The 14,378-nt window shown below is 57.0% G+C and overlaps 1 protein-coding gene across 3 annotated transcripts; it reads left to right on the top strand.

The window, feature by feature from the left end:
• On the top strand, window positions 470-13,799 carry FN3K (fructosamine 3 kinase). Of its 3 annotated transcripts, none has more exons than XM_003131131.5 (6): window positions 470-843; window positions 3,976-4,127; window positions 5,239-5,330; window positions 5,642-5,724; window positions 12,132-12,254; window positions 13,352-13,799. In XM_003131131.5, the coding sequence occupies exons 1-6, from the start codon at window positions 703-705 to the stop codon at window positions 13,688-13,690; spliced, it is 930 nt and encodes a 309-aa protein (XP_003131179.2). In that variant the 5' UTR covers window positions 470-702; the 3' UTR covers window positions 13,691-13,799. The 3 variants fall into 3 exon arrangements, with proteins under 3 accessions (XP_003131179.2, XP_020921989.1, XP_013845279.1); XM_021066330.1 differs by having other exon boundaries at window positions 553-919; XM_013989825.2 differs by lacking the exon at window positions 470-843 and adding an exon at window positions 1,147-1,170.

Genomic DNA, 14,378 nt, shown 5'->3' with positions numbered 1-14,378 from the left:
TGTGCAAGGGCATGTATGCACATGCCTGTGAGCACATGGCATATATGTGTCTTGAAGCTCCCTTCCTGGGGCCTCCGGTCTCTGTAATCAGGTGTCCCACCCTGGGTGGGGTCAGCGCCTGGTATCAGAACCCCCAGAGCAGCCTCTATCTCTGATGGGCACCAGGCTGCAAGGAGCAGGTGCATGGCCTGGGGCCTGGCAGGATGTGGTCAGGTCCCCAGCCTTCTGTGGACCTGCGAGACCTGGCCAGGCGGTGCGGGCCATCCCCCCTGGACTGTCCCGGGTGCTGCTGCGTGGGAGAGGTCTGGGCCGAGGCCCAGAGAAGGTTCAGGGAACTTGGGTGCCAGGAGGTCGGGCCGCGAGCAAGCGCCCGCGGGTCCAGGCGCCCAGACCGCGAAGGCCCGGGGAGGGCACCGCCCCACGGCGGTCCCCCAATCACAGCGCTCCTCCTGCCCCCGCCCCCTCCCTCCGGGCAGGGTCCGCCCCGCCTGGCCCTCGGCGGGCGGGGAGCGCTCTCGCTCCGTCTCCGCACCCGCAGCCCCGGCTCCGCGGAGGCGGCGGTGGGAGTCTGCAGGGCGCTCGCCCCAGGCGCCTCCGCAGCTGACGGCGGCCTCGGCAGCAGCGAGCTCGCGTCCTGGGCCCGCTGTCCTGCGGCCCCGGGTCCCCGCGTCCCCTGTCGCCCATCCCGCCCCTTCCTCCCCCATGGAGCCGCTGCTGCGGGCCGAGCTGCGCACCACGACCCTGCGCGCCTTTGGGAGCCCGGGCGCCGGCTGCATCAGCGAGGGGCGCGCCTACGACACCGACGCAGGCCCCGTGTTTGTCAAGGTCAACCGCAGGTCGCTGGTGCGTGCCCCCGCCCCTTCCCAGTCCACCCCACCACTCCCGGCCCGCCCCGGGGCTCCAGCGGAGAACGGCTGGGGTGAGAGAGGCCTGGAGGGGGTGGGGAGAGGCCGCAGGGGGCTCCGGGGAGGGCGTCGTGGTCCGGTCCTGGGCCCCGGGGCCGCCCGCGGCCTTGCAGAATTGGCCCCAACATGCACGCCAAAAGGGCTCAAGCATTTTCTGCGGACTCCTGGGTTTTATTTGCTGCAGGATTAATTTACTTCCTTTTGCCTGGATGCAAAGGAGGCTCTGCTGTCTGTTTTAATTTTTCAACCAGCAAGCATGGGGGAGGTGAGGCTTGGGATCCTGGGCTGCTTCTGTGACTCCCATGGGGCCCAGCTCTGCACTCCCTTCCCCACAGCCCCTGGGTCTCCGGGGCAGGTGGAAAGCGCCTGGGTGCGCCACCCGAGGGCCAGACCCATGCTCCTACTCACAGGCCATGCTTGTGTTTGCTCCTGGTTTCCGTCGCCTGCTTAAAACGTTGCTGTTAAGTGTACGTGAAGAATAGGAGACTTTACAGACAGGGAAAGTCAGCCACAGTGGGCGCCCGGGTGCCGAGGATGGCATTCCCTCAGCCCTGGCGGGCGCTCCATGGACACCCCTGGTGCTCTGTGGGCCAGGTCCCTTGGAGGCTCTGCAGTACGGGGGGCACAGGCTGTGGGCAAGTCCCAGAAGGACCCCTGCAGTCCCAATGCCGCACTGCCCACATCTAGCATGGACAATGGGTTGGTTTTTGTCTGGCATCCCCGCTCTGTTGGCACTAGGAACTAATGAAGAATCTGATTTCAGAACCCAAATTTCTTAAAATGATAAGCCCCACCCCCCGGGAAGTGGTCTGGGGTTCAGAGTTCACACTGGCCCTGGAACTTTCACAGTGGTGCCCTGAAAGCTCCTCCACGCTGGGCTCCACTAATCACCCTGGCAGCCCTCAATGCTGCTGGCACCTGTGGTCAATGCACATGACCAGGTGCAAGGTGAGGCCCTCAGCACGTAGGCAGCCTTAAGCCCAGGTGCTCTGTGCCCCTGCAGTGTTGGGGCTCATCCTGGGAGCGGGCCCGGGGGCACTGGAAACCTCTCTCCATGATGCCAGGTGGGGTTGGCAGTTAGCAGGGCGCCTAGTGCATTCTCCCCTCCAATACTTGAACTGAAGGATGAAATACTCTTCTTGCCTAGAAAGAGAGGCTTTGCTGTTAGTCTATAGCCAGAGGTATTCACAGACCATGTTTTAGCTCAGGTACAGTGTAGCTAAGGTGAGAGCTCCTCACCTGATTCAAAACTGGGCTATTTCGTGAGATGTTTCAGAAGTAGGAGGACTCTTGGTTTCCCGTGGAGGCCGCCTCCTTCTGGGGCGGGACGTGCGGTTCCCTCCCAGCTCCCAGGTCCTGCTCTGGGGACCTTCCCTGGACCGAAGGCCAGGCTGAGGAGACCCCCACTCACTCTGGCACCACCCATGCTGCCCTGTGCTGCCCTCATTTGCCGTAAGTGCTCAAGGCAGCCCGGGGCAGGTCATCTGGAAGAGGATGCAGGCCCAGCTCCAGACCCTCTGCTAACCCACACCCCAAGGCACCCTACCAGCACCCCCACAGCATTGTGGCATCCTGCAGCTCCCTGCGATACCCCCAGCACCCCATGGTCCCCATGACACTCCCAGCACCCCCTGTACATCTGTGACACTCCCAGCACCCCCTGTACATCTGTGACACTCCCAGCACCCCCTGTACATCTATGACACCCCCAGCACCCCCTGTACATCTGTGACACTCCCAGCACCCCCCTGTACATCTGTGACACTCCCAGCACCCCCTGTACATCTGTGACACCCCCAGCACCCCCTGTACATCTGTGACACTCCCAGCACCCCCCTGTACATCTGTGACACCCCCAGCACCCCCTGTACATCTGTGACACTCCCAGCACCCCCTGTACATCTGTGATACTCCCAGCACCCCATGGTCCCCCATGATACTCCCAGCACCCCCTGTACATCTGTGACACCCCAGCACCCCCTGTACATCTGTGACACTCCCAGCACCCCCTGTACATCTGTGACACTCCCAGCACCCCCTGTACATCTGTGACACTCCCAGCACCCCCTGTACATCTGTGACACTCCCAGCACCCCCTGTACATCTGTGACACTCCCAGCACCCCCTGTACATCTGTGACACCCCCAGCACCCCCTGTACATCTGTGACACTCCCAGCACCCCCCTGTACATCTGTGACACCCCCAGCACCCCCTGTACATCTGTGACACTCCAGCACCCCCTGTACATCTGTGATACTCCCAGCACCCCATGGTCCCCCATGATACTCCCAGCACCCCCTGTACATCTGTGACACCCCAGCACCCCCTGTACATCTGTGACACCCCAGCACCCCCTGTACATCTGTGACACCCCAGCACCCCCTGTACATCTGTAATACTCCCAGCACCCCCTGTACATCTATGACACTCCCAGCACCCCCTGTACATCTGTGATACCCCCAGCACCCCTCTGTACATCTGTGATACCCCCAGCACCCCTCTGTACATCTGTGACACCCCCAGCACCCCTCTGTACATCTGTGACACCCCAAGCACCCCATGGTCCCCCATGATACTCCCAGCACCCCCTGTACATCTGTGACACCCCCAGCACCCCCCTGTACATCTGTGACACCCCCAGCACCCCCCTGTACATCTGTGACACCCCCAGCACCCCATGGTCCTCCATGATACTCCCAGCACCCCCTCTACATCTGTGACACTCCCAGCACCCCCCTGTACATCTGTGATAGCCCCAGCGCCCCACGGTCCTGCATGACACCCCCAGGACCTCCCCCTCGACCTGTGCTTTCTCACCTCTCAGGGCAAAGCAACTGCTGCAGGGGTCAGACTCTGGCGCCCCAGCTCCAGGCACAGCCTTATCCCCTCCAAAGGGGTCATGTGGCATCCTGCGGTCCCAGGGCTAATGCCCATCCCCCCAGCCAGTGTTTGGCAGCTGAGGTCCCGGGTGCTTGTGACCCTGTGTGGTGGCCTGTGTCCAGGGATGCGAGCCTGGGCCTGGCTGCAGAGCCCCTGCTGGAGTCGGAATGCGGGCCGTGTTCCCCGCAGGCCCGGCAGATGTTTGAGGGGGAGATGACGAGCCTGGAGGCTCTTCGGAGCACCGGCCTGGTGCGGGCGCCTCGGCCCATCAAGGTGATTGACCTGCCTGGAGGTGGGGCGGCCTTCGTGATGGAGCATCTGAAGATGAGGGGCCTGAGCAGGTGAGTGTGTGTGAGAGACAGACAGACAGACAGATAGTGGGAGAGCTGCCACATAACAGCAGGGATCAGAGCGGGGCCGAGAATCACACCTGCCCTCCCTCACGCAGGCAAGGGGCGCTTGCGTTCTGTGTGGTGCCGGCGTGAGGTGCGTTTGGCTCCACGATGTGGCACCGCATAGGTGTGTTTAACCCCCTGTGCCTTCTGCCTGGAGGGACCACCGCCAGCTCAGGGTGGTCAGTGAGGTCGCAACTGGGAAGTCTCTGAAGCGCTTACTTTTTTTTCTAATTATGTATTTATTTTAGGGCCCGCACCTGCTGCACATGGAAGGTCCCAGGCCAGGGGGGTTGAATGCGAGCTGCAGCTGCCAGCCTACACCCCAGCCACAGCCACGCCAGATCCGAGCCGCATCTTCGGCCTACACCACAGCTTACGGCAACGCCGGACCCTTAACCCACAGACCTGCAACCTCATGGTTCCCCGTCGGATTGGTTTCCGCTGAGCCGTGATGGGAACCCCCTAGTCTTTTTCTTTTCTTTTCTTTTTTTTGTCTTTTTTTGCTATTTCTTTGGGCCACTCCCGCGGCATATGGAGGTTCCCAGGCTAGGGGTCGAATCGGAGCCATAGCCACCGGCCTACGCCAGAGCCACAGCAATGTGGGATCCGAGGCGCGTCTGCGACCTACACCACAGCTCACGGCAACGCCGGATCCTTAACCCACTGAGCAAGGGCAGGGACCGAACCTGCAACCTCATGGTTCCCAGTCGGATTCGTGAACCACTGCGCCAGGACGGGAACGCCCGGAGGCTTTTCCTTATACGTGATTTCTCTTTGTATTTACAAAAACTGGGAGATGGTGTTTTTACCCGACGCTACTCTGAGCGCCGGTCCTCAGTTCCCAGTACCTCTGAGGCCTCTGCTGCAGCCCACCCGCCTCCCCCACCCGGCGATTTTCTCTGTTTTGTTTTGGAGATGGCCGTGGCCTGCTGTTCGTGTTTTCAGCTTTTAAAGGGCGAAGACGCGCTCTCTAGGTCTTAAAGCTTTTCTTGAAAAGGACAGGCTTGCAGGTGGTTGTCGCTTCTTATCTTAATTGGCTGCGTTTCTTCTTCCTCAGCCAGGCAGCAAAACTTGGAGACCAGATGGCAGAGCTGCACCTTTACAACCAGAAGCTCGGGGAGAAGTTGCGGGGGGAGGAGAGCAGAGTGGGTACGTCCAGGTCGGTCGGGGTCGCGCGCGCCCTTGACGATGGTGCTGGGGTGTCCCTGGATGGGCCGGCTTGCACACCACCTGCCTGCAGATGGCGGCGTGCAAGAAGAATCGGCTCATGGCCCCTTTCGGACGCAGCCTGCCCGCGGGCTCGGAAGCGTGTGCCGGCTGCTCCAAGGGTGGCCCCATTGCTGCCACGTACAGTGCATCCTCGGCCACCCGCTCTCCAGCCGTGGGCCCCGGGGCCTGTCCTCGTGCCCTGTGGAGGTCTGGCATTGAAGCGAGAGACAAATAGCCCTTTCTGTTGACAGGTCAGAGGGCTGAGGGTGCCGGGCCGCAGTATGTGACCAAGTTTGGCTTCCACACGGTGACCTGCTGTGGCTTCATCCCGCAGGTGAGTGTCCCGTGGAGGTGCCCCTGCTTCATTCCTGATGCCCCCGTGTGTGACAGACTGCCAGTCCCAGTCCCTGGGCACCAGGAAGACTGTCCACCTGATTTCTTTTTTTTTTATTAAAAAAATTTTTTTCTTGTCTTTTTAGGGCTGCACCCACAGCACATGGAGGGTCCCAGGCTAGGGGTCTAACTGGAGCTGCAGCTGCCGGCCTCCACCAGAGCCACAGCAACGCAGGATCCAAGCCTCCTCGGCCACCTGTACCACAGCTCATGGCAACGCCGGATCCTTAACCCACGGATCGAGGCCAGGGATGGAACCCGCGTCCTCATGGATGCTAGTTGGGTTCGTGAACTGCTGAGCCATGACGGGAACGCCAGCACACACCATTCTGAAATAAGGAAATACTGGAATGACAGGGACTCCTGTGCACCTGATCTCTGAAAGCAGAGTGTGAGCTGTGAGACGTGGGGCTGGGAGAGTAGATGCCAAGGTTCACCGAGCTGAGCTTGGAGGAGGTAGGGAGCCGTCGGGCGGGCGGAAGAGTGTTCTCAGCAGAGAGACCAGCAGGTGCAAAGGCCACAGCACAGGAGGGCAGGTGTGAGTGTGGGGATTGGAAGTGGTGGTGGGGGGACAGCTTTTGAGGTCAGGGCCCAAGTCCGGGTCACTCCGCCCCCCCCCCCAGGACCTTTAAAAACTATTAGTACCGGGAGTTCCCTCGTGGCACGGCAGGTTAAGGGTCTGGCATTGTCACAGCCGTGGCATAGGTCGCAACTGCCACGTAGGTTTGATTCCTGGCCCAGGCACTTCTGCGTGCCACGGGTGTGGACCAAAAGCCCCTCAAACTATTATACTATTGAGTTGTAATTCAGCAGCATAAATGCACTATTTTAATTTTTTTTTTGTCTTTTTTTTTAGCTATTTCTTGGGCCACTCCCGCGGCATATGGAGGTTCCCAGGCTAGGGGTTGAATCGGAGCTGTAGCCACCGGCCTACGCCAGAGCCACAGCAACTCGGGATCCGAGCCGCGTCTGCAACCTACACCACAGCTCGTGGCAACGCCGGATCATTAACCCGCTGAGCAAGGGCAGGGACCGAACCCGCAACCTCATGGTTCCTAGTCGGATTCGTTAACCACTGTGCCACGACAGGAACTCCCTTTTTTATTTTTAAAAATTATTTTTTGTCTTTTTATAAATGTACTATTTTAAAATGCATGGTTCCGAAGCTCCCGCTGTGGCGCAGCGGAAACAATCTCACTAGCATCCACGAGGACGCGGGTTCAATCCCTGGCCTCCCTTAGTGGGTCGGGGATCTGGCGTTGCTGTGAGCTGGGGTATAGGTTGCCGACGCGGCTCAGATCCCGATTTGCTGTGGCTGTGGTATAGACTGGCAGCCGTAGCGCCAATTCGACCCTGAGCCTGGGAACTTCCACATGCCACGGGTGTCGCCCTAAAAAGCAAAAAACTAAACTAAACTAAAATGGATGGTTCAGTGGGTTTTAGGCTATTCACAGTGTAGTGCAAGCATCACCCGCCCTCCCTACTTCCAGAACATTCCATCACCCAGAGAGAATCACAGGTCTGCTAGCAGTCACTCCTCTCCCCACCCTCTGTCAGCCGAAACCTCCAGTCCCCTTCTGTGTCTAGGACGTGCCTGTTCTGGACTTCTCCTAGTGTCCGTGGCATCATACACTAGGTAGCTTTCTGTGACCCACTGGTGTGGGCCAAGGTCACCAGGGGCAAGATTCTTGCGAAGCTGGAGGCGGATTTCAGGATCCCAGCCGAGGGGCAGCCCTCACATCTGGGGTCCCTAGAAATGCACCCGGTGGTTTAGGGCCCCGCGCCTCCCTGGGGTCACACACGTGTCTGGAGCCGTGGTCGCTCAGTAGTGTGGGCCCAGGCTGGTGTGTCCACGTGTGGCGCATTGTTCTGCTTCCAATGTTGAGTTTAAGGGAGGTGAGTCCCCGAGACTTGGTTGGCCTCACACGGTGGCGTCTCAAGAACGGAGGGTTGGGGAGTTCCCATCATGGCTCAGTGGTAGTGAACCCCGCTAGTATCTGTGAGGACTCGGATTCCATCCCTGGCCTCGCTCCGTGGGTCGAGGCTTGGATCTGGCATTGCAGTGAGCTGTGGTGTAGGTCACACATGAGGCTTGGATCTGGTGTGGCTGTGGTGTGGGCCGGCAACTGCAGCTCTGATTCAACCCCTAGCCTGGGAACCTCCATGTGCCGCGGGGGCGGCCCTGAAAAAAACCAAAAGCTGAGGGATGAACTTGTATACACACGACCCCAATGTGGGAGCGGGGGAGGCTGGCCTGTTGGGGACACGGGCGGCCCCTGAGTGCCCTTCCGAGTTCAGGATCAGAGAACCAACTTAGCTCAGCTGCAGCCCGGACGCCTGGCCCGCCTCCTGGTGCTGGACAGATGGCCCTGGATGTAGCGTCTGGTGGCTGTCATAGCCTAGATGGACCGGCCCAAAGTTTCCAGAGGCGCCCGGCTCCTGGGGAGGCTGAGTGGGCCCTTGGGGGCTGCAGCCCTGGATGAGGCGACCCTGAACGGTGTCGCCTCGTGAGCTGAGCCCCGTTGGGACCACTGGCTCGGTTGAGGGACTGACGCGTTTTGTTTGCTGGCTCGCCCCACACACCATTCCAAGCAACTTGTCCAATTCGACACCCCAGGTCCCGTGGCCATCCCAGAAGGTGGGCTGTCATCAATCCACTTTATAGACGAGGAAAGTGATGTGCAGAAAAGCCAGCTGGGGGAGTTCCCGTCGTGGCGCAGTGGTTAACGAATCCGACTAGGAACCATGAGGTTGCGGGTTCGGTCCCTGCCTTTGCTCAGTGGGTTAACGATCCGGCGTTGCCGTGAGCTGTGGTGTAGGTTGCAGACGCGGCTCGGATCCCGCGTTGCTGTGGCTGTGGCGTAGGCCGGTGGCTACAGCTCCGATTCAACCCCTAGCCTGGGAACCTCCATATGCCGCGGGAGCGGCCCAAGAACCAAGAGATAGCAACAATAACAACAACAACAACAACAAAAAAAAAAAAAAAAAAAAAAAAAAGCCAGCTGGCACCCGAGCTGTGCAGCTGGTAAGCTGAGTGCCAGTGTTTGGCCCTGACTCCCACACATCCTGCCCCTCTGTCCAGGTGGAGGCTGGGTCCCCCACCACCTGTGCACCCAGGTGGCTCCGCTTTTGGTAGCACAGAGGAAGGTCACATCTTTCCGGGGGTGAGGGGATCCCGGCTTGTCGGTCCGGGTGGAGGGCTAGCCGGTACTCGTCTCCAGCGCCCGACACAATCTGCCTTTTATGACCTGGTCATCCAGGAGGAAGATGAGGCTGGGACACCAGCAGTTGAGCGGCAAAGGGGGCACAAGGGAATATGCCATCCCACTGGGGAAGGACTGCCCTGTCTTCTCTGCAGTGCACCTGGTACCAGGGGGGTGAACCCAGGGACTCGGCGACCAGAACCCCAGCTCAGGGAGTCTCCATGCTGAGCGCCAGGGATGTGTGCTCTCTGGAAAGTTCCTCTCCTAAGGAGTGTCCCGAAGTAAACTTTTAAAAAACATTAAATTAATTAATTAATTAATTTTGCTTTTTAGGGTGGCACCCATGGCATATGGAGGTTCCCAGGCTAGGGGTCAAATCGGAGCTGCAGCTGCCAGCCTACACCACAGCCACAGCAATGCAGGATCTGAGCTGTGTCTGTGACCTACACCACAGCTCACGGCAATGCCGGATCCTTAACCCACTGAGCAAGGCCAGGAATCGAACTTGTGTCCTCATGGATGCTAGTCAGATTTGTGAACCGCTGAGACACAACAGGAACTCCCAAAGTAATTTTTTTATAAAATAAGCTTTGCGGAGTTCCCATCGTGGCTCAGTGGTTCACAAATCCAACTAGGAACCATGAGGTTGCAGGTTTAATCCCTGGCCTCCCTCAGTGGGTTAAGGATCTGGGGTGTAGGTCGCAGACGCGGCTCGATCCTGCATTGCTGTGGCTCTGGTGTAGGCCAGCGGCTACAGCTCCGATTAGACAGACCCCTAGCCTGGGAACCTCCATGTGCCATGGGAGCGGCCCTAGAAAAGGCAAAAAAATAAAATAATAATAATAAATAAAAATAAGCTTTGCACTTAAAAAAACAAAACCCAATTCTATCAAGTATAATTGACATAAAATAAACTGCACATATTTCGAGGGTACGGTTGGGTAAGTTTTGACATGGGCACTAACCACAGTCAGGTTGCTGAGTGTGCCATCACCCCAGAAGTGCCCCTTTGCCCTTCCCTGTCCATGGCAGCCACTGATCTGCTTTCTGTCACTGTAGATAGGTTTGCAATTTGTGTAATTGTGTTTTTTTTTTGTGTGTGTGTGTGTGTGGTTTTTTTTTTTTTTTTTTGCTTTTTATGGCCACACCCATGGCATATGGAGGTTCCCAGGCTTGGGGTCAAATCAGAGCTACAGCTGCTGGCCTACACCACAGCCACAGCAACACCCGATCCCAGCCACGTCTGCGACCCACACCACAGCTGACGGCAATGCCGGATCCTTAGCCCACTGAGCGAGGCCAGGGATCGAACCCGCAAGCTCGTGGTTCCTCGTCGGATTCGTTTCCCCTGCGCCACGACGGGAACTGCCCTGTTGACTAATGATGTGGAGCATCTCTTCCCTGCTTATTTGCCGTATTTAGGGATGTAAATATTCAGGATTATTGTATCTTCATCAGTTGACTCGCTTTCCATTGCGACCCCCATTCCTTTGCTCTGAAATCTGCTTTGATACTGATAGAGCCCCTCCAGCTTTCTTTTGTTTAGTGTTAGCAAGATTTACCTTTTCTATCCTTTCAGCTGGTTTCTGTTTCTGTTTTTTTTTTTTCTTTTTTGGCTGCCTGCCGCATTTGGAGTTCCCAGGCCAGGAATCAGATCTGAGCCGCAGTTGTGACCTAAGCTTCAGCTGCAGTAATGCCAGATCCTTAATCCACTGTGCTAAGCCTGGGATCAAACCTGTGTCCGGGAGCTCCCAAGATGCTTCCGATCTCATTACGCTACAGTGGGAACTCTAATTTCTGATTTTTGAAAATGTATTTGCAAGTTCTTTGATGGCCTCGCAGGGTGGGGCTCCTGCGTTCTCACCGCTGTGACTCTGGTTGCTGTTGTGAGGCGTAGGTTCAATTCCTGGTCCAGGAATTGCCACATACTGCCTGTGTGGCAAAAAAGAAAAAAAAAAAAAAGAGAGAGAGAACCTGAAATAAATGTTGCAACTCTCTTTAAAAAAGAAATTATTGGAGTTCCCGTCGTGGCTCAGTGGTTAATTAATCTGACTAGGAACCACGAGGTTTCAGGTTGGATCCCTGGCCTTGCTCAGTGGGTTAAGAATCCAATGTTGCCATGAGCTGTGGTGTAGGTCGCAGACGTGGCTCGGATCTGGTGTTGCTGTGGCTCTGGCATAGGCCGGCGGCTACAGCTCCGATTTGACCCCTAGCCTGGGAACCTCCATATGCTGCAAGTGCAGCCCTAAAAATGAAAAGAAGACAAAAAATTTTTTTATTTTTATTTTATTTAATTTTATTATTTAATTTTATTTTTCTTTTTAGGGCTGCATCTGAGGCATATGGAGGTTCCCAGGCTAGGGAACGTATCGGAGCTGTAGCCGCCAGCCTACGCCACAGCCATGGCAATGCTGGATCCTTAATCCACTGATCAAGGCCAGGGATCAACCCTGCATCTTCATGGATGCTAGTCAGATTCGTTTCCACTAAGCCACGACAGGAATACCTGTTTTATTTTTAATATAAAGTGCCTTTCCTGTACACAGCTTATAATTGGGTGTACCCTCACCCCCACCCCTTTTTAAGGCTGCTCCTGCAGCCTGTGGAAGTTCCTAGGCTGGGGGAGAAGTGGAGCTACAATCGCTGGCCTTACGCCAGAGCCACAGCAACAGCAGATCCAAGCCACCTCTGTGACCTACACCACAGCTCATGGCAATGCCGGATCCTCAACCCACTGAGTGAGGCCAGGGATGGAGCCTGAATCCTCATAGCTACTAGTAGGGCTTGTTACTGCCGAGTCACAGTGGGGACTCCTAACCCGGCCTTGCTTTATTTCTCTAACTTGTCGGTCTCTGTCATTCAACTGGGACATTTAGACCGTTCACATTTAAGTGCTTATGGCTATGGTTAGCTTTGACTCTGTCTTGCCATTTCTTTTTTATTTCTTATCTGTTCTTTTCTCTTTTTTCTTCCTTTTGCTCTCTTTCAAATTAACTACGTCTTTGTACTTATCTCCCTTGCTGGCCAGTGATAATCTTTGCTGTGCTCTTTTAGTGGGTGCTCTAGGGTTTAGGCAGGTTTCACGCTTAACTCTGTCCTGTGAGCACCAGCTCCAGCAGCAGCCCTTCCTTTCCCTGTTGCCCAGGTGAACGAGTGGCAGGACGACTGGCCAACCTTCTTCGCGCGGCACCGGCTCCAAGCACAGCTGGACCTCATTGAGAAGGACTATGCTGACCGAGAGGCACGAGAACTCTGGTCACGGCTGCAGGTGGGCACAGCAGTTATCCCCTGGGAGTGGGGCTGTCTTTTGAGCCCACATTTCTGTGGCGCTCTCTGCTAGATAGAGCCAGGATGGAGGCCACTGAGCCTGAGCAGAGTTGGGCAAGGTGTGGACACATAAGTGCCTGACTATTGGCTTGATGGGGAAACTGGGAAGGGGGTGGGGCACTTGGCCCCTGAGCACACCTCTCACCTGCTAGGTCACCAGCTACTTAACCTCAAACTTTCCCCATGGGAAATGTAGGTGCCTGGCTTGTAAATGGCATTTACTGTTACTTTCTTAGCTGCTCTTAGGCTGTTCTGCCTTCTCACCAAGACACAAACGTCTCACCTCTCGGAGCAGATGTGGGCAGCAGGTGCCCAGAGTGGCTGGTTTCAAAACATAACTCGCGGAGTTCCTGCTGTGGCTCAGTGGGTTAAGAACCCACTATAGTGTCTGTGAGGATGTGGGTTCGATCCCTGGCCTTGCTTAGTGGGTTAAGGATCCAGCGTTGCTGTGAGCTATGGCATAGATCCCAGGCTCGGCTTGGATCCTGTATTGCTGTGACTGTGGTGCAGGTCGGCAGCTGTGGCTCCGATTCCACCCCTGGCCTGGGAATTTCCATATGCTGCAGGCGTGGCCCTAAAAAGGAAAGAAAAACAAACTCTTAAATTCTTGTTAAAAAAAAAAAAAACCCACAAAAACCCAAAAAGACAGAACTTGCAAATCAATTCAGGCTGAGCACGCATTCATGGAATTTTAACTCACTATTGAAGTAATCAGGCTACAAAAGAGGTGCTGGTGCAAGTGTGCCGTGAAACGAAGGAAGAGCAAGAACGTTTGCTAAGTTACTGAAGAACAGAACGCCACGCAGGTGATACGGCTCGTATCGCACACGGCAATAACGCCATCACCTCTGAAGTTCTTCCCTGGATGGAAATCATTAGCACTGTAGAACTTCTGGACCTAAATCCCTAGTACACGCGGAGACAAAATCACATCCCCCTGGAGCCGGAGGTCCTTTTCTCTGGGCTTGGTGGTCGGACCCTGAACATACCTTGTTGCCAGGCCCGGGGTAACTCTGTGTCCCATAATTATTTCCTTAGGTGAAGATCCCGGATCTGTTTTGTGGCCTAGAGATTGTCCCCGCCCTTCTTCACGGGGACCTCTGGTCCGGAAACGTGGCGGAGGACGACTTGGGGCCCGTCGTGTATGACCCGGCCTCCTTCTACGGCCACTCTGAGTTCGAACTGGCCATTGCCTTGATGTTCGGGGGTTTTCCCAGGCCCTTCTTCACCGCCTACCACCGGAAGGTCCCCAAGGCTCCCGGGTTTGACAGGCGGCTGCTGCTCTACCAGCTCTTTAACTACCTAAACCACTGGAACCACTTCGGGCGGCAGTACAGGAGCCCGTCCCTGGGCACCATGCGGAAGCTTCTCAAGTAGCAGCCGGCTCCGTCCCGTCCCCGCTCAGGCGCCTCGCAAAGCTGGGGCCGCAGCGCCGGAGGGACTTCAGGACAATAAAGCCCTTGGGGTCTCGGGGATGGAACCGCGTGCTCGGCTTCACCTGTGTCCTCCTTGCAGCTGGGCTAACTTAGGGGGGCCCAGACCACCTGAAAGGTCTCGGACAGGCTCATGGCCTATCCATCTTGCGGAACGTGGAGTTGGGTCCTTTCATGACAGTTGTATAGAAATGCACACAGGTTTGGGGTTCGCTTAGGCGGAAGTTGGTGTCGCGTCTCTCTGTGGATTCCTGTTTCTGGCTTAGGGAGAACTGGGGACCACAGGATTGGCCCAGCGCAGCATCCCGGGGTCTGAGCGGGGCTCCTAGGCCACCCTTACTGAGGTGGATGGTTGGAAAGAAGCTCCCCCCCCCGCCCCCGCGCGCGCCCCATTCGCAGCTGGTGTTCTGCTGGACGGAGGGGGGTGGAGGGGGCGGGAGCCTTGGTGGGGGGTGTGCCTTGACGGGTGCCTGGGGCGGTGGGGTGTCTGGGGTGTCCGGGGTGGTCGGGGTGTCCGGCTGTCACCGTGGAGGGGCGAGACTGCGGGGCACCGGGCACACCCAGAGTGCATCTCTGAAGCCTGCAGCCGCACCGTTCTCACTTCTCCCGGATCACCAATTAGCTCCTGGCAT

Source organism: Sus scrofa, chromosome 12 (genome assembly GCF_000003025.6).
Source record: "Sus scrofa isolate TJ Tabasco breed Duroc chromosome 12, Sscrofa11.1, whole genome shotgun sequence".
In the NCBI taxonomy this organism is placed as follows: Eukaryota; Metazoa; Chordata; class Mammalia; order Artiodactyla; family Suidae; genus Sus; species Sus scrofa.
The sequence above is the reverse complement of the archived record's forward strand: the minus strand, read 5'-3'. Positions and strand labels throughout refer to the sequence as shown.